Source organism: Semicossyphus pulcher, unplaced genomic scaffold (genome assembly GCF_022749685.1).
Source record: "Semicossyphus pulcher isolate SPU_LCO1_2020_fin unplaced genomic scaffold, fSemPul1.0.p SCAF_1, whole genome shotgun sequence".
Classification (NCBI taxonomy): domain Eukaryota; kingdom Metazoa; phylum Chordata; class Actinopteri; order Labriformes; family Labridae; genus Semicossyphus; species Semicossyphus pulcher.
In genome coordinates, this window is record NW_027211603.1 from 13,588,982 (window position 1) to 13,613,056 (window position 24,075).

At 42.9% G+C, this 24,075-nt stretch overlaps 1 protein-coding gene across 1 annotated transcript in view; it reads left to right on the top strand.

The window, feature by feature from the left end:
• Positions 1 to 447: 447 nt before the first annotated feature.
• Positions 448 to 24,075, top strand: part of acsf3 (acyl-CoA synthetase family member 3) — a 35,129-nt gene continuing 11,501 nt past the window's right edge. The window contains exons 1-6 of the mRNA XM_069657875.1: positions 448 to 1,231; positions 5,657 to 5,812; positions 10,156 to 10,310; positions 11,039 to 11,184; positions 16,458 to 16,555; positions 17,465 to 17,591. Coding sequence (XP_069513976.1) covers positions 515 to 1,231; positions 5,657 to 5,812; positions 10,156 to 10,310; positions 11,039 to 11,184; positions 16,458 to 16,555; positions 17,465 to 17,591 — 1,399 coding nt within the window. The 5' untranslated portion in view covers positions 448 to 514. The remainder of the gene's footprint in view (positions 1,232 to 5,656; positions 5,813 to 10,155; positions 10,311 to 11,038; positions 11,185 to 16,457; positions 16,556 to 17,464; positions 17,592 to 24,075) is intronic.

Here is a 24,075-nt window from a genome sequence, read left to right on the forward strand (position 1 = left end):
TTTTAGTGTCACATAGAGCATTACTAGCGTTACTCTGTCTGTGAGAACAGCTGTATAATGCGTTCTCTGGCTCTTTAGGGAAGAAGAAAGCTGGTGTGTGGGGTTTAATGACTGGATTGACAGATATTTGAAACATTAAATCAGAATATCTCAGCCTGTACTGCTTTGATTAAGTGATCTATCTATCTGTGATTATGCTAGCTTTAAAAACATTCTAATTCAACCAATCATCCGAACCTTTTTTAATTACTCCCCTTTTCTGCCCACCTTCTTTAAAAATAATGGGTTAAACAATACGTTTAAGCTACATGCAGTGAGGTGCCAATAAATGAAAGTGAAGGAGTCGAGTTAGTTGGTTAAACTTTACTATGTGTGCTGCTCTGCAAAACTACTCACATGCTTTTTTTTCTTGTCAAATTATAGATTATGTCTGATATCAGTGAACATAAGAGACTGAGAATAGAGCCATCATGGAGTTCTAACTCTTGAGGGCTGCACCAGCTGAGTCTCAAACATGCTGTCAGGACTTTCTGCTGTGTGCCACTCTCTGAAGTGGACTTTACCTCACTGCAAAGCCACTTTTCACAGAACTTATTCCCTATCGAAGGCAGAGAAATGGCGACTTGGAAATATTGTCCAGAGAAGGGCTCATAGATGGACTGCAGCTCCCTCATCAAGGTTAAGCAAGAGGCCAGTGTTTGCCAGAGCTCTGGCATTTGGGGACAAGCTTGCTATCATAGACAACAGTGGCAGCCACAGCTACAAGCAGCTGTACTGCAGCAGCTTTGGTCTTGCAGGTAGAATCAGTACCGCTCTGAACTCTGGCTTTGGAGGTCTTGAAGGAAAACGCATCTCCTTCCTGTGTGCTAATGATGCTTCCTACACAGTTGCACAGTGGGCGGCCTGGATGAGTGGAGGGACAGCAGTGCCACTTTACAGAAAACACCCTCAATCAGAACTGGAGTACATCATCTCTGACTCCCAGAGTGTACTGCTGGTAGCGGGGCATCCCTATGCTGAAACCCTCGAGCCACTGGCACAGAGGTTGGGCCTGCCATGCCTGACGCTGCCTCCGACTTCTAACTTGGACGCTTTAGATGGGGCAGACACCGAAGAGGAGGAGGCAGCCATCACAGACTGGCCTGATAGACCAGCTATGATCATCTACACCAGTGGTACCACAGGGAGACCCAAGGGAGTTCTGCATACACACAGAAACATCCAAGCCATGGTAAATGTTTTTCTTTTAAACTGTTTTTTATTAGCTTCTAGTTTGAAATCAATGTTGATCAACAGCTTACAAGGCTGGCTCACAGCTTTGACATTGCCGAGGATGGTACAGCTGGTGCTAATGCACTAAAAGCTGTGGCTAATTAAAATCATGAGCGTGGGTGGGGGTTGTCTGTAAACCAGCTATATGCTCTCTGATATATTGTCATAAACCTTTATGACAGATAAACATAATACTGTTATGAGGTAGTAGTTGAAAAAAACAAAAACTATGTTCACCATAATCCTGGTTTAAATCAACTGCATCCGATAAATCACCCAATTTTTCCCAGCCCTGTTATAGAAAAAAGATTATGATGTTCACGTTTTAGGGAAAGTTACATTCATTGTGTTGCACTCAACAGTGAGCCTATGGTATTAATGTACCAGCTAGAACTCATCCAGGTTGATTTAAACTGTATAAGCTTACAGCAGATACATCATATTGGTGTCAACAATTGAGGGGAAAAATGCAGCGAAGAGATGCCAAAATATCTTTGTTATAATTAGGAATCAAATCTAAGGGATCCACATCAAGATAATTTGTCTGTGTGATGCTGTTTATTGTTTATTTTAAACTTATATATCCCATAAATGTTACAGTGTTACAATTTCATTTAGCAGACGCTTTTGTCCAAAGCGACGTACATCTCTGAGTTAATACAACACAAGCACAACGATCAAGACAGGAGGGAACGAAGTCAGTAAGTGCCAACAAACAGCTTTAAGTGCGATCGGACACTGGTGCAGACAGGCAGCGCACAGGGCGCTTTTCTTTATGTTTTTCATCAGCATCAACATTATCCTCAATGTCATCATCATCACTAGCATCAATTTCATTAAGTGCAGAGGTGTTTATGAAAGAGCTGGGTCTTAAGCTTTTTTCTTAAAGGTGAAAGGGACTCTGCGGACCGAATGGAGTTTAGTAACTCGTTCCACCACCGGGGGACTACTGAGGAGAAGAGTCTAGTTAGCGACGTAGGGCCCTGTTGTGATGGGAGTACCAGGCGCCTGTCATTGGCAGAGCGCAGATGAGACTAAAAAAATACATTATTGGTCGACTAATTCATATTTCATTTTGGACTTCATGACATCATACTCCTACTCAGTCTGTGTGTCCTTTTAAGAAGAAGTTTTCTTGGCATCCTGACCGTGACTGTGATTGTTACCTGTTGTAATGTACTCAGCGCTGCAGGCTGTCATCAGAATATTTTGGGGGCTGAAGTCTTTAACATGTCATTGTTCATTAAATGATCGATGTCATATATGAAATATACACAAAGGACAAGGATGGTGTGTATCGCCTGTCTACATTTACATAGTATTATTGCAAAGTAAAGCATAAATATATTTTTTTTTATTGGGCTAATTTTTGGAAATTTGAATATCCTCCAATGTCTTTTTAAAGAACTGACAGCTTACTTAAACGTTCCAGTCAAGGTTATTGTGCTTAAGTTAAACATGTCTGCAGGATATCAGGCAGTACTGGCACAGATTATGAAGTGACTTCCCAGAGCTCCGCAAAACTAAGATATACATAAAATATATGCATGATTTTTTGTGCTAGAAGCGTTCAGACACCCCCACACCCACATTTGACTCCCTGATTAGCATCATTTCTCGTTTGTTCCAGTCGAGCCTTCAGAATAATCACTAATTTATGCCATTAAAGATCTCCTGAAGATTTTCTCGTGTTTTTTAAGCTAAAATTGACCTACATGTCCGATAGTGTGGAAAATTAAATCACTCTGAAAGACGGCAGAGCTTCATTTGTCTTCGGTTGGCCCAGGGACGTGAGTGAGTGAGTGATTAAGTGAGTCTGTCTGTTTTCCTGGAAGGCAACAACATCAGGTTGTCAGGATCCCTGAAAGCTCCTCCGTCAGGTTAATGTGAAAGAAGACTTCAGACAGAATTGAAAGGAAAATAGATTCCCTGAATCACTTCCAAACTTTAAGTTGGATTTAAGATTGTTTTTGCATCGTTTTTCGGTATTACACGCCTGATGGAGCCCACAAAGACAGCAATTTTACTGAATGGAAAATTGGATTCCCTTTCCTTATTATTGAGGTGTCCTGTGCCTGTGGTGTGCTCTGAGCCAGCGTCATGAGCAGAGTCATGGGGTACTGAATGCTACAGGAGTGATCAGAAACCTGACCTGGCCTAGTTGTTGTTTTTATGTGCGAACTGTCAGAGAAAACATTAACTTGAGGTCTGATCTCTGCATGCGTGTTTGCTTTTGCAAGGGTGTCAGCAATTTCTAGCTGTGATCTGTTCAATTATTTCTTATCCACAGTCAGAAGCATGCAGTGGAAGATTCAGAAGTGATAAACGAGACAAGATAATTATTTATTATGTGCTGAATAAACATACAGCGACCAGGACGTAATAATCAGAGCACCAAATACAACTCTATACACCTCTATGGTCTACATCGCCTTTAAAGGGGGGGTATTGTGTAGAGATAGACCGATGTGGTTTTTTCAGGGCCGATACCGATTATTAGTAGTCAAGGAGGCCGATAACCGATATTTGGAGCCGATATTCATTTGCAGTAAAAGTGAAAATATTGGCGTCAAAATTTTGAATAATACAAACTCCAACACTTAACTTTGTTTAAATGCCTTTAAGCATATGTTTATTAAACAAACAAACAAAAAGCGCAGGGAGTTCCCAGGGTCAGCAGCATCTCTTATAAAGTTAACTGAAAATTTAAATAAATAAATAAATAAATAAATAAATAACTTCCTGAAGTTTTATAGAGTAAATAAAACAAAGTTAAATAAAATTAGCAAAGAAATGAACTTTTTCTCCTCTCCGTCGTGTCTGTGAACTCTGCATGCACAGCTTTCACTGCTGATTGGCTGTTATTGGCTGTGCCATGGCTCTGCGTGTAACCAATAAGTGCTGTTGGTGGGACAATGCTGGAGACAGAGTAGTGACCGCAGACAGAGAGGCGCAGCTGCATCAGAGCCAAAATAACCCAGTTTTAAATTGATCTCTTATCGGCCGTCGGATTAAAAAAAAAAAAGCAGATGCCGATATACGTCAAAATGCCGAATATCGACGCCGACAATCCCAAGTATTGTGCTATTTTCAAGCTTCATATTTCACTGCTACCTGTGGAGTAGCATAATTTACATTAAAAAAAAACTTTTTTCTCACACTGGTGCTCTGTGCAGGCCCTCATACAGCCTCGACGACTTAGTCAGCTCTGTCCCTTCAAGAAACCCCATCCCTACATGCCCACATGCCTGCTTTCTTCTTAATCGGCCAGCTCTCCGAAGCCTGCTGAGGGGCAGAACTCAGTGTTTGTGGTTGCGCCTCCTACCCCGTGGCCGTGTTACAGAGTTGTCAGCAAAGAGTAAACTTAATTTTTCCAATTTGAAATGAATGTCTAGTGCTCTTGTCCTTTGGAAAAGCAAACACTGATGTCTTTCTTTCACAGCCAAAGAAACACTTTCTCCAAGACATTCTTAACCAACCTGACGAGCAGAGACGTTGTGCAGAGTGATTGAGTGTGGCAGACTGAGCTGCTGGGTGGGCGTGTCCTTGAACTGTGCCAGGGGCAGGAAGTTCTGCTGTGTCTCGGGCAGATGCCCAAATATAGAGTTCCTCCACTTAGTGACATCACAAAGTGAAGCGTCTGGAGAAGTCTGTCTGAAAGCAAGTGTTCACAGCAGCCTGTAGACTTACATATTTACATATTTTTACCTACAGATTTGAAACTTCACCCACGTTTAGTATGGACATCCAACATTATAACATTATATGTCTTAAAATTTGAAACAGCATAATACCCCCTTTTTAAGGATCATTAGCAACTTGTCTCACAAAGCCTCCACCTTAAATACTTTAAGCTCCACAAGCTAGTGTTTAGATATTCTGATTCTAACACATTAAACATAGTTTCAATTCTTCAAACAGACACAATCCCCCAGCATACTGCTCAGCAATTCATGAGTGGTTTCAGGAGCACAATGATGAAGTTTAATTTCCGCACCCTGCATAATCACCGAATCTAATTTTGGCAACTAAATGAACCTCAGTGACGAGTTAGAGACTTTAAATCAGGGCTCTTAGGATGGAATGTGTTATATGTTTTACTCGACACGTGTGTGATGTCCAGCTAGTTTGATAAAAATGTTCTTTTTATACTTAATATGATATGTTACCAGTTTGCCTATCACATCAGGAGGATTTGTTTATAGCTCCATATTTCTCCACCAACAGCAGCCTCAGTAGACTGTAATGCAGTTAGATTGTAATCATTTAGAGTTATTGCTTTGCTCTCCCAATTGCAACCACATTCATCGTCCACGGGTACAAAAACTATGTATAAAAGTTTGAACAAGCTGAACTGCAATCATTTGAAATGTCTCATTTTCAGGTCCAGTGTCTGGTCTCAGAGTGGGCGTGGTCCCGAGATGACGTCATCCTCCACACCTTGCCGCTCCACCACGTGCATGGCATCGTTAACAAGCTGCTGTGCCCGCTGTGGGTAGGCGCCACCTGCGTCATGCTGCCTGACTTCCAGCCTCAGAAGGTCTCAACTGCACTGTGTCTCTTTTCTTTCCTCTTGGTACAGTAAACCTTTCATTAACACCCCTGAACAGAGGAGCCACTTGTGCAGCTGTGAGGCTCAGGAGGTGATGGAGGTGTAACTGAGTGAAGTATGTCGGCCTGTATAGACAGAGTGCTGCTGGGTTGTCAAAGACCTTCTGCTTTTTTAACACCAGTCCCTCTTTTTCTGTCTGTATTTTCCTTTTTCCTTCAACTTTTCTTCTCCTTCCTTTCTCCTTGCTTCTTCTTTTCTTCCTCTCCCCTTTTATCTGTCTCTCCTCTTTCCCCTCCTCCTCCTCCGCCTCCTCCTCCTCCTCCCTCTCTGACTGTCAAACTAAGTGTTTGGGGCTCAGTGATGAATTGCCCTGTGTGGCTTTGTATCTGACCAATGCCGACTCACGGCAGGGGCTTAAGCAGCGGATCAATCGATGAGCTGACATTGAAGGATGATAGTGCTTGTTTGGCCCTGGGAAGGGAGGGGAAGATGGGGTGCTGTGTGTGTGTGTGTATGGGTGCGTGTGTGTGTCTCTTTGGAACATATAGGATCGTAGATGCACATGTTTTTTCAATGTTTTTGTGTCCTCTAAAGCTCAATGGCAGTGAAGGTAGATGGAACGTAAAGGTCTTTAAAGGACATATGTATCTGTCAACATGAGTATTGCTACACTGTTACGGCGATCAGTATTCAGCTGTTATCCCTGACCTTGTGCACTGAACCACAAAACCCCTCCTCTCCGCCTCAGAAAAAAGCCTTTCTTCTCCTCCTCCTGAAGTTACAGTACATTGATGAAGTGATCGATAGTCTGTCTCTTCTATCCCCTCAGATCTCTGAAGGGTAGCCTAGGCAGCAGAGGCTGCCATTGATTTTTCCTGATTTCGCCTGGAGATAGTGACAAAATTTTTTCAGTGCAGGAATTGTGATCCAGTAAATCGGCAGATAAGTCTCTTTCAAGTGTGGCTGTTACAGTCAGACAGGGGCAGATACTGGTCCTGGAGTTCACACAGCAATGGCCAGCATGTTAATATGAATCACCACTGACAATGTCATCACAGGAACTATGTTTATGACATAAACATTTTTAAACTCGGATATAATATCGAATACATTCTTGAGATAGTTAACAGGAAGGAGGGATTACGCACCAATGCATTGTGTCAGGTGTGGGCATTCTTTCAGCAGCCTGATTGATGGAGCCACTTCTTTAAAAACAACCTAACACACTCACGCTTGTTCAATAATTCAAACTCATAACTGATATTTCTTAAGTAATATTTCATAAACCAATGGTTTTGTAAGACTAAGACTTGGAGTGATTACACATTTTGACAGTTTTTTGGCTGATAGCAATGTAACTCTGACCGTCCTCGTCTTTTACACACATAGACATTTTTAAATGAATGTATCCTAATGGCTTTGGTGGTCCCTTCTTTTGTCCTCTAGCGCCACCAGCAGGTCAAAGTTTCATTTTAACACCCATTTAAATCTACTACAGACATCCATTGTCCCCAGAGGATGAATCTAATTGGCCTGGGGGATCCCCTAACCTTTCTTTGAGCTCCGCATTCGGTTGTTGTGAGTAAAATGTCTCAAAAAGTATCACAATCATCGTTTCAGATTTCAATCAATACTTTGGTTAATGACCTCAAAACTAATGGCGTTCCATCAGCCACAGCTATGCTTTGTGTTTAGTGGTAATAAGCACATTTAAACATGCGAAACAAAGAAATATAGTTTTAACATTATTCCGGCAAAGCATGAGCATGTTTCAGCGTGTTATGATGCTGACCTGAGTTAATTTTGGCAGCTGTTTTAGATTTAGTCTTAGTCTTGAGATGAAATCCTTATTAGTTTTAGTCACATTTAAGTCATTTTTACCCTTTATAGTTTAAGTCTAGTTTTAGTCTTAAAACATCTTAGTCTAGTTTTAGTCAATAAAAAGTCACATTTTAGTCATTACTTTTAGTCAAATCGTCAAATGACGCGTAAAACGCCCCTTTTTCTGTGAGCGCGCACAGAGCCTGAAGCAGAAAGCCCGCATCAACAGAGAAAGTTCATAACCACCTTTGTGAAACCTGTTATCTCTAACTGGTGCTTGAGACTTTAAACTATCATGTATTTTAAATGTCCGACAGTTCACCACTTACATTTTAGTCCCGTCTCGTCTCCTTAATGTAAACAAAACATTTGTGTCGTCAGAGTTTTATTATCAAAGATCCATTATTAGCTCGTCGTCGGAAAATGATAATTTAATTAACAAAAAGATAATTTTCGTTAATTAAATGAACACCGATGCTGACATACAGATGTAGCCCAAAGCACAAGGTATAGTCACTGACATAGCTGTAGATTCTTACTTTGACAGCAAAGCTAGCACAACACCTGAGTTTCCACTGCCAATAACAAAATGTTTTACTTAAAGGATATTTTACTTAAAGGTATAAACAGATGTTGTAATTTTTTCCTTGTACTGAATAAGCCAAAAGCATCACTGTTTCATTTTGTTTTAGCCAAAGGCCACTATACAAAACCTAAAAAAACATTTTGGAACAGATCAAAGAAAAAAGCTGATCAAAAAATAAGTGAGCTGAACTAAAACTCAAGTTTAATGCTGATTTTATCAGTTTGAGTACTCAGGGTGACGGGGACATCAGTGTTCATCATGTCCGTCTCAGGAAGATTCTGCGTCTGTGTTGGAGTCCTGTGCTGAGTGCGTGGCTGATAGCAGCTCATAGAGTCGTTTAGGATGCAGGCCATCGCTCTGGGTTCTCACCACATCCTGTCCCCCAGGTGGAGGCCAACTCTTTGACGGACATAAATTGCCTTCCTCTCCCCTCCAGACTAGACTTTGTGGAAGCGCTCCACTGCACTTGATAGACACCACCCAGAACGGCCGGGGCACACTCGGTTAATAATCCTCCTCTCAGTGCAAAGTCTTATTCTGAGCGTGTACAGGTGAGCCGTGAACGCCCACAGTGTTTAGAGCAGCTTTTAATGATATTGTGAGAGATGGGAGAGGGAACTCATTAGACTTTTGACAAATCTTGATGTACTCAGCTCTGCTTGTCCATATATTTCAGTTATGGCTGTTTATCGGAGGCAGAGGAGGTGAGGAAGAGAAGTTAATAGATAATAGATTAGGCGAGTCTACGATGAGGTGACTCAAAGGAGAAGTGGAAGGAAGAGTTTAGAAATCGCTGGCACATTAAGAAGAATGAGTTGGTAGTGTAGGTGAGACGGATGATGAGAGAAACGGCATCTTTCCATGTGTGTGTGTGTGTGTGAGAGGGAGAGAGAGTCTGCGGAGGCAGTGAAGCAGGAAATTACGAAATGGAGAGAGAAGGTAAGTGAATGTGAGATAGGGAGCGAAGGTGGGGAGGGGCGGGGGGAGAAAGAAAGATGAAGGGAAGATGTGGGGTCAGAGATGAAAGTAGAGAATGAAAAAGAAGCACTTGGGGAATGAAGGTAGAATGGAAGAAGAAGAAGAAGAAGTGAGGATAAGTAGACTGAGAGGGGAGTGGAGGGGAGACAGCTGGGGAGGAGCATTTGTCTCCCAAGGGGGGGAGACGGGACTTAGAAAAGCTGTCGTTCACCTTCACTTAATTCATGCTGTCGTCCCATCCTCCCATCGTCTACTGCCGCGTACCCAGACTGCGTGTGTGTGTGTGTGTGTGTGTGTGTGTGTGTGTGTGTGTGTGTGTGTGTGTGTGTGTGTGTGTGTGTGTGTGTGTGTGTGTGTGTGTGTGTGTGTGTGAAGGATGAGGTAAAGTGGGCGGGGCTGGCTGTATAAGATGCCTTTGTCCTTGAACAAGTGAGTTTATGTGATATTTGAGCAGTATTTTATACGTGCATGTAGTTCACGATGTATGTTTATGTCCATTAACGTCTCTGTGTGTGTGTGTGTGTTTAAAGCGGCATGTTTGATCTGGTGGAGGACACCGTAGCAGTCAAAAAGCACATTTGTCAAAAGTAGCCGTACAGAAGGCCTTTAACTGGCCAACGTGTCGGCTCTGCCCTACAGCAGTCTGCTGTTTTCTTCCCGCTGACCTTTACAAATCCTGACTTCTTTTCTGGTGTTTTTTTGGCCCCTTGTGTTGACAGGTTTAGTATGAGGCTGCTGTCTGGACTTTACTCTGCCATTTACATCAAATAGGAAAAAAAGCCACTTGCACATGCACTAAATGAATGAATCTGGATTAAATAATTGAGTCTATTAGATACACTACCCTCCTTTTGACCTTTCCTTATCTCCTTTCCTTCCTTTTCAGTTGTATGTTGTGCTTATCTTTCTTTGTCTCTCTTTCCCTCTCTGTGTGTCTGTGCCCTAGGTGTGGGAGATGCTGTTGAGCTCCAAGGCGCCCCTGGTTAACATGTTCATGGCTGTGCCAACCATCTACTCTAAGCTGATCCAGTACTATGATCAGCACTTCACACAGCCTCATGTCAAGGACTTTGTCAAAGCAGTCTGCAAGGAGAGGATCAGGTACTGGCTGTGGGATCAATGACAGCCAGCTTACTCATGGGGAGATGTATGTGTGTGTGTTTGTGTGTGTGGTTGCCTGTCTGTTTACAGACTTGTGACAAATTAAGCACCTAAGTAAGTAATTTTTTCCCCCTATGTAACGCTTTTCACAGACATAAGTCTTTCACAAGAACATTTTACAACACACAGGAATAAAAGCATAAAAGATGAGGCGACCACCCGGGCCAGGCGATTAAAAACATGCAAAACTGAAGAAACAAACAAATTGATATAAATGTTGTTATAAAAGCAAAAATATTACTGTATGAAAATGATGTCCCTCACAGTAACCAGATCTGTAGCCATTTGTACACCTAATCTAGTTTAATTAGAGAATATCTTTTGTAAGATTGGGGCTCATCCGTTAACCAGTTATAGAGACAGAGAGCAATGAAGCTTGTCTACAGGTTGGCCCAACATTTGTCGGTTATTAATCTATAACAAAATATCAGCAGTGTTATTATTTGCTGACATTTTCTACCTGGTATTCTGTGGACAAAACTCCCTATGCACAAATCCCCCACATCAAACGTGAATATCTGATCATAAGAAATAATATGAACTGCTGTTTAATTCCAGTCCTGACAGACTTTATATTGGTTTTATTAAGTCTGTATGACTTGTGTAATCTCGGAATGTGTCGCTTGCAGCCTGTAGTGTTTCCCTCACATCCGGCCCTCTCTCGACAGGCTGATGGTGTCGGGCTCGGCTGCTCTTCCTCTTCCCACTCTGCAGCGCTGGGAGGAGATTACGGGACACACGCTGCTGGAACGCTACGGCATGACCGAGATCGGCATGGCTCTGTCCAACCCACTCAAAGGTCCTCGCATCCCAGGTAGGAGGTTACAAGCCAATTGCTTGATGTGAAGCCAGAACAACAGACAGGTTTGACACCTGAAAAAAGCAATTTTCAAGAATAAACCCATCGTGACAAATCAAGCAAAGGGCAACATTTCATTTTATGCACAGAATAAGGATGCAGGTGCAGTTTGAGTCCATCACGCGTAGCCATGTTGCTATACTTCATTTCAAAAGCAAGCCAGGTGTTGACAAATTCTGGGAAAAGGTTTTGAATGAGAAAAACGCTGCAGCATTAGTCAGCTGATCTCGGTGCTTTGCTCTCCAGTGACATTGTCATCACTGTCAGTCAAACTTCACTGACCGGGAAAGTTTGGATCCCCTCTGATAGATGAAGGAAGCCTCAGTGAATATTGATGTCATTCAATTTCAAAATGCTCGTCTGAAATGAGTGTAAACCCAGGCATGGGAGAATAAAAATAATATCACCCGTCAAATGTAGGGACAGCAAGTGTTCTGGTTTTCTGTTTGTGAGTGTTACTGAGCAATCGCGTATCAGCAGGTTGCGGCGTACGCAGGAGAAACCGTCCGTGTGGAGAGCAAAAGCAGAACATAATGCGCCGTAATGACATCCCAGCTCCCATCAGTGGCGACGATTTAGCTTCTTAATTAATCTAGATATCTGCAGCAGGTTCAGCAAACAATCTGCTCTAGATCTAAAATTTAACTTGAGATGAATTCTGTTTGCACTGTGTCATGAAAGCCACTCTGCGTTTAGTTTTCCCGACTGCCTCGAATGCATCAGATCGATCCGACCTCCGTTGAACAGACAAGCATTTTAAAAGTTTTCTTGTCCTCTTGAGGACCTGACAAAGCTTGAATTCTTACTTCTTACAAATCTGCATCATGATGTTGAAATTTCAGCAAAGGTAAGACCTGTTAATTAAAGTAAATCACAAGAAAAACAGGTTATTTTTCTGTGAACAATGCAGCACGCAGAAAAGGAACTCTTGACTGGAAGTGGTTTATCGCTAACCGCCGGCTACATGCCCGGCACGTTCACCATTGTCCAAGATCGTCTGTGTAATAATTGAACCCTACATGTACAGTAGCTGGCATAACTTTTCAGATTTTGTTTCTTATGATTATCAAACAATAAACTTGCAATTAGTGATTTCTTCCACTAGTTTCGCATTAAGTGTACAAATATCCAGGAAATATGGGATGTGATGTGGTTTGAGAAGAGCTTGAGGCGTTCATGGACATCAGTAGAGTTACAATGGAGGAGAGGATTGAGGTGTTTTGCTTTCTGCTCTTTTCCAAAGTTTAAATTTATTGTGGAACAGGACATTCGATTAAGTTTGGGGCGGTGAAATCTGATTTCCCTCTGCCAACTTTTTCTGCATTACCTTTAACAAAAGAAATCGAGCTATTGTTGTGATTACACTCGCTAACTTTCCTATTTATAATCACATATCTCTAAAAATAAGTCTGATCCTGTTCTACCTCCCTCAGCTGTTTGACTCAGTTCCCCAGCTTCATGCGTTGTGTCTAATTGTCAGCAGTTTTCTCTGGTGTGATGTCAGATTAAACCCCATGATCCCATCTACACCTCCCTCATTCAGACACAAACAAAAGCAAGGACTGGAAATGAGGTCAGACTAGTGGTGGTTCCTTTCTTCTGCTGTCTTCTCCTGTCCTCCCCCCCCTTCATCTGTCTCTCCCCACCTTCTCCTTCCCCCCCCTTGTTCCCCAGCCAACTCTTCTGCTTTACAGGTAGAGCTAATTAGCTTGCAAGTGGATTGGGTAATCCTCTGTCTGCTGTTGTGTTGGGGTATTGTTTTTGTTTGTCTGTCAGGTAATGTTGGGCATAAACTGAGCAGACTGTGTTTGATTCCTCTCAGGTGATTATTAAGAACGGCTTCAAGAGGTCTGCTGTGCTATTGATGTTTCCACTGCAGCACGGAGGATGTGTTTATGTTTGTGTGTATGTATGCAGACATGAGCGCGTGCCTGTTTGACTCAGTGTGTTCCTGTCTTTAAGTAGGTTAAAATGGATCAATAGAAACCATAGGAAACACTCTCAGGGTAGTGGAGGGCAGTCACCCTCTATCTCTTACACACACACTCCTTTCTTTCCATCCTCCCCCTCCTATATGAAGTAGACCACTCAGCTTTTAATACACTTATTGATAGCAATTGCATTAAAATAATTCTACTATATTTAGGGCATCTAATTGGCCTGATTTTGTTGTGTACAGTTCTGGAGCATTCCAGATGAACAGCAGCGAGGCTTTCTAGGTCATATTGCCCTTGTTGAGATGTAAATATGTGAAATTAGTCCAACCTACTTCTTTCTATATCATTATTATCTCACTTTGCCGCCCCTTTTACCATTTGATTATTTATTTTTGTAATTTTCAGCCCATTTTTTCTCTCTTACTGACCTTGAGAACAGGAAACGCATCAAGGAAAGTCGCCTTAATGTAATCCTGCTAAAGATTTTGGTTATTTGAAGCACAGAATGACCTGACCACTCCAAACGCACCTTTTCCCACCTAGTCTGTAGAATTTGTGACTGACTGTGCGCCTTAAAATGTGCTCACTATTGCCATCTCGAAGATCTCAGTTTCGTTCTCTTTGGCACCTATGGCGATAAATGGTAATTGCAGTAGCACACTTCCCAGACATCCAGACAGTGTCGCATGTGTGACGTCCACGGTTGGCTCCGGTTGTAACTCTTGATTTTCATCGCTGACGGACGCTTTCCTTTTAAGACTGTTTGCCTTCATCTGAGCGTCAAGTTTGTTTCTTTATCTTTGGATTTTCACTTATTTTGAAGTTGTATCTGTAGACCGGAAAAGCAGCCGCTTAGCTCCGCCTACCCTCTCTGACAGACCAACCACTGCTGGGTGATGGGAGACACGTCACTAACTGGGCGCTGCTTGTGATTTTATTTCCGCGAATGTCACCACAGACACCCAGTCCATAATAATACTATATACTGCAAATGCAAAGGCTTTCATCAGTGGGCCATCGGCTCAATCACCATTGTGTTACCTCATTTAGTGATAGATAGTGACTTAACAGACATTTATTTAAATGAAAATCTTCAAGATTATTACTTTAAACAGATTGTGGAGGACTTTGAATTGATGAAGGCAAGTCTGTTTTTGTTATTTTACAGACTGCAGTTTTTCAGGCGCTTTGTAATCACTTATTTACTAGGTTTGTTCTAAAGAAGAATTCTGCTTTTTTGGACATTGTTCTGTTCTGTACTCAACATGGTAATGTGGGAATGTACAGTGGTGCAGTGGTTAGTGCTGGTACCTCACAGCTAGAAGGTTCCTGGTTCGAATCCCAGTTCGGATGGCAGGGGCCCTTCTGTGTGGAGTTTGCATGTCCCTGTGCATGTGAGTGTTCCCTCTGGTAACTCTAATTTGACTCTAAAATTACCTTAATGTGAGCTTATCTGTCTCTATGTGTCAGCCCTGTGATTGACCGGCGACCTGTCTAGGGCGTATCCTGCCTCTCTCCCAATGACAGCTGGGATAGGCTTTAGATAATGGATGGATGGACAGGAATGTAGCAACATTGCTAATTCTGACAGGCCAAAACACAAGCATTTAGATGGTATTCCTAACAAAACACATTTGACAAACATTTTTGGGAAAGAAAACAAAGATGTATTTAGATTACTACCCAAACTGGCTGTTTATTACCAACACGTCAGGTGCACTTATGGTCACTTTTTCCGACCAATTGAGAGGTTTTCTATAATCTGGCTCAACTGTGAGTGTATTAACAACCTGTCTGAGCGTTTGACTACTCCATACCTGCATCAGACACTGACAAGCAGTTCTGATGAAGCATCCTGGCAGCGTAACCCTGCTGAAGTGTCCTTGAGCAGCACTTTGAAAGTCCTGATCCACTTTATCCCCCATTCTGGACTCTAATGAAAATAAGATACTTCAGCCACCTCGTGCTTTACGTCTCAATTAACCTTGTTCATACTGTCCACAGCAGGTCAGGACGCAGTGATCACTGCAACTCTGCTGGATTCAGCTTGTCTAACCCTCTGACTCCAGCTTGGTTGTTATCCTGCCTGTCCACTGAGAAACAGCCCGGTTACTTCTCCTGCTGCCCAGTTGGTTTTTCTCTGCTGGACTGAGTGCAAATGACGGCGGGTGTGTGAGAGACATCGCCAATCAGGACTGGAGTGGATTAGATCAATACGGAGTGAGAGAATCACTCTTTAATCAGGACCTGACCTGCTCTTTATTGGGAGAGCAGCGGCCTGTGAAATGACATAAGAGCCTACATAAGGGCACACACACACGCACACACATATGCACACACAAAAGACCACTGAGACCTTCTCTGGGCATCCCCTGTGAACTCTCTGCTATAATGACTTAACTCAGGAGGTCACACATGCACGCACACAAAGAGATGGAGGCTGCAGGTGATGTCAGTATGTGTGGGAATTTATTTTAACACGTTTCTTATTAATAGTTTCACTTAAACATTCCTGCTGCTCACAGTTTTGAACAGTCCCTGCTTTTTTTTTTTGAAACTCATTTCATAATTTACCAGCTCACTTACAACAATTTTATGCTACTGTGCTGCAATAAAAGGCCTTGTCAAACACTCAGCAGCAGTTCTTCTGTGCAGCCAGGCCTGTTTTTCTATTCCGAAGCAGCGTCAAACTGGAGACTGTAATTGAAGCGAATGGTTATGGAGCTTCATGGAGTTTTATGGGCATTGTGTGTGCGTTAAAGAGGATGTTATGTAATATTTGTTTGACTTTATGCTTCGGATGCTGCGGGAAAGTTTCTTTTTGAGAAGAATCTGTCAACATTTGCTAGACAACATCTCTGAGTGTATTCTGAGCTTTGTTTATGCTCTTAAGAGTCGAAGCCAAATGTCCAAAAAACACCTTCAGGAGTTTACTTGCTATTGGAGAAAACAGCTGCATCAGGCAATGCCCAAGAAATCCCCATTACTGTCCAAGTAAGCTGACTGGGGGACTGAGACGAATGGCTTTCAGTTTGGTGTTTTACAAGCTCAGCAAACCATTAAGTGACCAGTTATGCCCTGCAGACTGAGGTTAAAGCCATCTTGGAAGAGAGCCCTTCCACTGAGGTAGAAATATTGCACTAAAGGTTCATGACAATCACTCCATAAGTTACTCACCATATAAATGTCCAACTTTTCTCAAAAGGGACAGAAATCATCCAATCATGCTTTTTATTGAAAATGTTCCCTTTGTACTCACTTGTCTTTTGTTTCTGTTTAATATGTTGACAGGTGCTGTAGGGCTGCCGCTTCCTGGTGTGGACGTTAGGATTGTCATGAATAACACAACCAACACCACAATTGTGGAGGGCAATCGCAGAGAGTCTCAGGTAATGAATGAATAAATATAGTATATGCCATTTTATATTCAGAGGGTAGATGGATAACTGAAGTAGCTATGTGAAGAAGTACTGCTGTAGTTGATTTGTAAAGTCAGGATCAATGACTGTATATTAAGGACGACGCATTTCCATCTGCTCTCATTGAAGCCAAAATAGCCCCCGTCACAGGCCCTGGTGACATCATTTAGAGCCGGAGCTGCACAGTAGAGATCGGCGGATAGAGCCGCTGTGACCCTTCCGCTAACCGAAACACACACTTAACTTACCGACAAAGCGGCAAACATCCCACACGTCAGCGTGTTTCACAGCAGAACAGCTTCATTGTGTTGGTCTGAAGCAGACGTTCACAGATATGGAAACTTCAATACTGTAGTGATTGTTTGTTACGTTCCTCCTGTACTCTGCTAATCCAGAACAGGTCGGCTGCAGGAGCCGTACTTGTCAACAGAGCTGTCAATCATCCTTTTTACGGCATCAAATAACTATTTAAAAATAAACTTGTCAGAAAAACTTAACTTAACTTGGATGTAAATCAGCATGATAACAACTAACTCTAATGACAGAAACCATGTTTGAGAAAAATGTATTCGACATGTATTTTGATTTCTATAGTTTGACTCATGTCCCATCTGTTAACATGGAGGAGGCGGGCTTTATGACCTATACTGCAGCCAGTCAGCAGGGGGCAATAGAGATGTTTTGGCTTCACTTTTAGGGAGCTGTCATGTCGTCTATCTTTGTATATAGTCTATGGTCAGGATACAGATAGTGTGTAGGCTTGCTTTTGTTGGCTACAACTTGACACAGCATCAAGTGGATTACCATTCAAATTCACATGGCTGCACTCAAGTCTTTTAAAACTGTCTATCTTCCTCCCTCTTGGTGAATGTAACGCAGGTACGTCCAGGTCTGGAGGGAAAAGAAGGGGAGCTCCTGGTCCGAGGTCCGTCCGTCTTTAAGGAGTACTGGAACAAACCTGAAGCCACCAGAGAGTCTTTCACTGATGACGGCTGGTTCAAAACAGGTACCAAGCCCTCCTCCTCTTCCTCCTCCATCCTTTTCTCTTAACTCACACCTCAGCTCTGTCCATGCATCCACACATTCACACGCATCCCCCCGGAGGGGGTGAATTCTGCCACTAATTGCATCTACATGAGCTGAACTGTCAGAAGGATTCACAGGAGCAGGAAACATGTCAAAAGATTTCTTCGCCTCTGCTGCAAAACTGCACTTTTAGAGCTTGATTTTAAACACTTATAAAACCAAGAGTTCAGTCCAGAAAGCACTGAAACACATACACAAGAGGAGTATGTGTGTACGGTATGTGTGTGCACATTTTGGGGGACTATGAGGGAGTGATAAATGGGCTATGTGTGTTTTTGGTGCTGCAGGGCATTTTTCCTCCTAAGTGGTTGTGACTGCTCTGGGTCTTGAGAAACCAAGTATTGCTCCCTCGCTCTTCTTCTTCTTCTCTCTCTCTTCTTCTTTAGTGTGTGTGTGTGTGTGTGTGTGTGGCAGCACACAGGGAAGCTGTCATCAGACACTCTCTCTCCCTGCAGCCCAGCAATTCTCTTTCTGCCCCCCTCCCAAAGGAGCTCTGCTTTACTGCAAAGCCATCGGGAGACAGGTTGACTTGGGGGGGAGTGAGGGGATGTTAAGGGATGCAGGAGGGAGGACAGAAGCAATTGGAGCTTTTAATTGTCATGTAGACAACAGGAGATAAGAGCCAGAAGCAAAAAAAAAAAAGTGAGGGAATAGCTGGAAGTATTGAGCTTGGAAATGTGGCGGTGGAGGGGTTAAAAGAGTCTGCTACAAAGGATGGCATGTAAGACCCCGAGAGAGTGGGGACAGACAAGGTGGGGATGAAGAGCTGCTGGTGGTGGCGGAGGGGGATGAGAGGGGTGAAAAGAAGCAAGGAAGGAGCGGGTGACGGAGGGTGAGGCAGTGGGAGAGCAGGGCAGAGTGTGTTTAATTGGCTTTGCAGGCTGGAAGGACAGAGATCCAGAGCACAGCACGCCGCTGTCACACTCCATTACAGCCACCGGCCACATAATGAGAGCCCGTGCAATCAGCTCCCCACAGACCGCTCCCTCAAGCCACACACACACACACGCACACACGCACACGCACACACTCAGTGGACTACACTATAGGAAGCTATCAAACACTTGCCCTGCCCACCCACCTGCCTGTGTTCCCTGATGCCAACTTAAACACACACACACACACACACACACACACACACACATTTATATATAGACGTGTGAAGTGGGAGGGGTTTTTGGGTGTCCCGGGTTCCAGAAGTAAAAGTTCTCCATATTTTTTTCGAACACGTTTGGTGGCTGTAAATCACTTGGACAGCTCAACTCTCCTGGTTGAGTCATCAGTTCAAATGATGAGCAACTGAGTTTGAAAATAACCCTGCTGATTTTATAAACCAAAATACAGCTGCATATCTACATACAGTTCTGTACAGCCTTTTCTGTACAGAGGGAGGCACACAAAATCTGAGAAATTGTCAGCCCAGTTCCATTGTGGGTGATGTAGGTGGCAGAGACATGGTAGAAAAATGCATGGAATAAAAAATATGCCTTACCACAATGATCTCAGACAAGTCCTAAATATCATTTGAGTTAGAGACACATCAATGAGCTTAAAATTCTGAACCTAAAGAGTTTTGATTTGCAAAAATCACTTAAAAGGTTACTGACATTTTTGGGAATCTTGAACGACGCGCAGCACTTTCGTGTAGTTTTTTTAACTCTTAACTTATTGTCCTACACTCACGGTGTAGTCCTCTATATCCTATGGATATTGCATGTCACTATTGGCAATATAGCGGTGGATTGTTTACCCCATACTGTAAGAGCTGAGATGGGCGTACCGAGGCTGCAGAGTGGGAGCGAAGGTTAAAGCTAAGCTAACGGCGAAGCTGTGGAAGTACAAGCCCTCGGTTCCAGTGATAGTAATGCTGGCTGCCCTTGTGAAGAACGACAGGACATACAGGGAGTGCAGTTGGCTGTGCCTCTCTGAAACATGGCTAACAGCAAACACTCCGGACACCAACATTTCCTGAATTTCCCCCGGGGATCAATAAACTATCTCTCTTTCTATCTTCCATCACTTTGAGGCATCCAGTCAAATCTGTCCGGCTTCCTCTCCGTAGCAATGGCAGCTGAGGCTCATAGGTATTGTGATATTTAAACCCATCTATTGTACCAGAGAGACAGAAAATAAGTGTAATGATTATTGGTATATTTTAAATTATCCTGTTTTTCTTTGTTGTAAAACTTTGGGAAAACTTTCAAATGTTACTTTACAGTAGCTAGTCCCTCTTAACAACTCTCTCTGCACAATGAGCTCATTTATAGGAAGGCACATGCTCATGTGGACAGTAAACACACAAGTTGTCTGCACACACAATCCTGCCATGTCCACGCAAACCCTCTCAGTGTGAATATCTGAGGGCGTGAGGTGTTAGAAGGAGACTTCTTGCACTTAACCCACTCTTAGCTTCCTACCTCGCCTCTCACACTGTTACCCTTTTTACCCTCACACCTGCTCCCTGTTTCACACTCCACCTTTCTCTCTAACACTATGTCATCCTCACTCCGTCTCCGGCTTGCTAACACTTGGCTGATCTCTTGTCACCTTCGTACAGAGCTTTCTGTATCTCACCTTTTCTGCAGCCTCCAGGATTTGACCTTCAGGTCAGGGAGGAAACATGAAACATGTTCGGCACTTGGCTGCTTTTTAGGGATCTGAGTAAGATGTACTCTTTTAGACTTAATCTGTCAGAACTCATGTGTTAACTTTAACTTTAACATATTGCTTTAATACGATAATAATGCAGTAAGATCACATTACCTGGACCAAGAAGTGTTTAAGGTACTTTTCTGTCTTGAATTGTTCCTCCCAAACACCGGACTATACGGACTAAATGGAGTGGACTTATATAGCGCTTTTTTTAGTCTTCCAAAACACTCAAAGTGCTTTTACACTACATGTCACATTCACCTTTTCACACACTGATGGCAAAGGCCTAAGTGCCAATCTCCAATCAGGACAGTACAGACATCAGACAGCATTTTGTCTCGCACAAGGACACTTCGACTTGTGACTCTAGCAGTCAGGGATCGATTGAGAGATATACATATACTTCCATGTACTCCATGCTGCAGTTGTAGTGAGCTGCGTTCATCGAGGCAAACAGTTACTTGCGCTACTTCTCCAGTGAGGTGCCATTAAAACGAAGCAGAACAAGGGGACATATCAAGAGGATGTTATGAAAGAGTTTCAAACCTCATATTAACAACAACAACAACAAAGGGGGAAATGTGGTGAAAATGAGGCATGTATTACTTGAGGTCTGCTTCTATTGCTTCACTGAGGTTTGAGTCACATGCTTTTAGCATTTTACCTTCATTTTATCAAGTATTGATTCTAATATTTGGATATATTTTGTCACATTTTCTTACAATATTCAATATTAGTATAAAAGCAGCTGAATGTAAACGTTCTTACTGCTGCAGAAAGTCATGTTCCTGTCCTGATATCCAAAGTTAGATCAACTTTAGCAGCTCAGGTCTACTGCATTTTTATTTTATCTAACAGCAGACTACACTGACCAAGAAAAAAATAGTTTCAAATCCATTCCAGTTGAAAATCTCTTCAAAACCTTTCAGTGTGAGCTGTGTGGCCCGACGCTGAGCAGAAGATGAAGCCTGAGAATAAAATGAAGCAGATATTGCAGACTGGCCGGTCCGTAGGAAGAGGTGACCAGAGAAAGGTGGAAAGTAAGAAGTGAAGGAGGAGTGCGAGCGGTTAGATCAATAAGTTCTCAGCTGGCGAGAGGTGTCTTCTCGAGCGGGTGCTGTGTAGCATGACTGGCAGCTCTATAGGGAAGCTGTCACCTTCTCCTGAGCGCTCTCTCTCCCTCTCTCTCTCTCTCTCTCTCTCTTTACACTCATCTTCACAAGCATCTCAGAGCACATTGATCCCCTCTCGCCTTTTTTTTTTAACCCTCTTTTTTTGTGCTTGTTTTGTTGTACTCTGCTGTCCAGACTTCGAGCGTAAGTTTAGCTCAAGTTGACGAGAGTGCGAGGGCTTTTGTTGTTGGATTCGATACACACATGTAAATACAGCAACCCGAGGGGAAAGAGAGAGACGCAGAGAGAGAAAGAGAGAAATGTAAAGTGGTTCTGTAGATTTGGCTTTATAGTCAGTATCAACAAAGAGAGTCCTGTACTCCTCCTGGAATGGATTAAGATGTTCTGAAATAAACCATAAATAAATGTATGAATACATAAATTAATAAGGACTTGTGGGACGAGAGGGAAGCTTGGGCATTAGCCATTTCTCAAATTTTGCATTTGAGTGATAAATAATGAAGGCTTGGTTTTTAGCAGGCAGTGTAGAGGAGATTGTGTTTGGGGTCTGACTATTAACCCTGTCTTCTCTCGTGGTGAATAATTTATTGATTCAACTTGAAGAGACTCGGGCTCAAGGGCAGGAAAGTTAACAAAAACCCCAGTTTCACCCTCTTTATGGCTTCTTCTTCTCCGTGTGTTTCAGCCCGTGTGTGACTAAGAGAGATGTAACCCCTGCTGTAAAGGTGAGCTTCAGGTCTGCAGGGTAAATCCTCCACAGACAGGCAGACAGACAGACAGAAGTGTGGCTCATATCCTGCAGAGCCATCACTAGTCATTTGTGCACGGCTCTTTTCTGCTCCCAGCTGTGCTCTCGTCTTCCCCCGCCTCCGTCTCTTCCCCTCGCTGCATCCCCAATGTCATATTTCACCCCGAGTCACATTGTGTCCTCCTGACTCCCAATGTCAGAGCTCCCTGTGGGATTCACCAACGTCCCACCACGCTGCCGGCACTTTGTTCAGACCAGACGTTCCTGTTGCATTTACAGCCAAGGTGTCCTGGTTTTATGAACACCATGTTGCAGGTAGATGTAGTTAAACACTGCTTCATTTGAGCCTCTAAACTACAGGAGATTTTGGCCAACTTTTTCGTGCAGAATAAGAGAGTTTTGTTGGGATAGATCCTCCACTTTATCCTTACTTCTTTGCTGCCTTTCTCCCGTCATCCCTTCTTATTTTCTCGTCCAAAGCAAAGAGTTTCTGTCATTTTAAAAGTACAAAAATCAGACATAATCTGAGTTTTAAAATCTGGTTTCCTCCGCGTTCAGGCTTCACATTCGACTGCTGTTTTCTGGAGTGGATGTGTGTCTGGGTTTTCTATCAGATCTGTGTGATTGGGTGCAGACAGGGAGCATGTAAACGGCAGTTAAGTAGCTTGCTTGATGAACATGGCAGATCTGAGACAGACATCAATCCTCAAGTTCGGCTTGTTATCTGCTGCTGGAGAGGCAACCCGGCAAGGAATATAATCAGTAACATTAACATAAAGCAATTCAAGCTCCTTTAATTGCATTATATTAAACAAATTAGATCAGTCATCCAAGTGCAAAGTGCTTTCTTGTACCATATTAATTGCTAAAAAAGGAGCTGTGACAAAAGTTAAGGATGATAAATAATGTCAGAGCTGAGATTTCACTGCTTGGCTGTCTGTTATTTATCCTCATTAACTCTTCCATCTAGTCATCGGGGCTTTAATGTGGAGCATTAATATTCATATATGCTAAGTGTTTACAGTCACAGTGAGAGGAGGATGACTCACGCTCAGACCTCTCTCAGCCGTGTGCAGATAAGACTCTCCTCTCCCCGGTGATGGAGGGCACTCAGCTTTAACCCGCGGTGTGAGGGTTCAGCTCGTGCCGGATGTGGTGAAAAGAAGTGTGACACCTCTTGTACCTTCTGGCAGAGGAGGAGCTCCTCCTCGTCAGGCTCACTTTTAGCACTTCAGTGATGCTGGAACAGAGACGCATGCAAACACGACATGTCAAATAGAGTCTTTAAAGTGGTTTCCTACATCATGGGTATATTTTTGAAACTATTCAGTGGATTTAAAAAGTTTGTTTTGCTATGAAGAGGTGTTTGCAGAGGATTACAGTGTAGCTGCGGGGCAAAATGTAAGTACAGTTATTGCATTCTCAGCTAATGCAACCTCTGAAAGAACTGGTCAACACTGACAGGTCAAAGAGAGGCTGAAGAGGTGCATATGCTGCCTTTACAACATTACGCACTGAGGACAGCTGGGTGTCTATTAAATGTACACTGGCTTATTACTTTGACAGGATCTGTTTGTTTGCTGTAGGCCCCCCCCAAAAAAGTTGACCCCCAGACTTTTTCTGTAAAACATCTGTGCTTTTGTTTTTTTTCAGCTGTGTCATTGGTTGTACAGAGAATGATCAAAATGACTCTTCAGTGTTCATAGTTCACACTTTTCTTTTTTACCAGGAGCCGAATTATCCACAGAATTATTCCAAAACAAACCTCCTGGTGATTAAGAGTGATAAAAACACTGAATAAAGCAGCTTCACACAAAAGATCAGTTTTTCTCCGGCCCTCTCTGCCAAGGCTTTTGGGGCTGTGCGCCAAG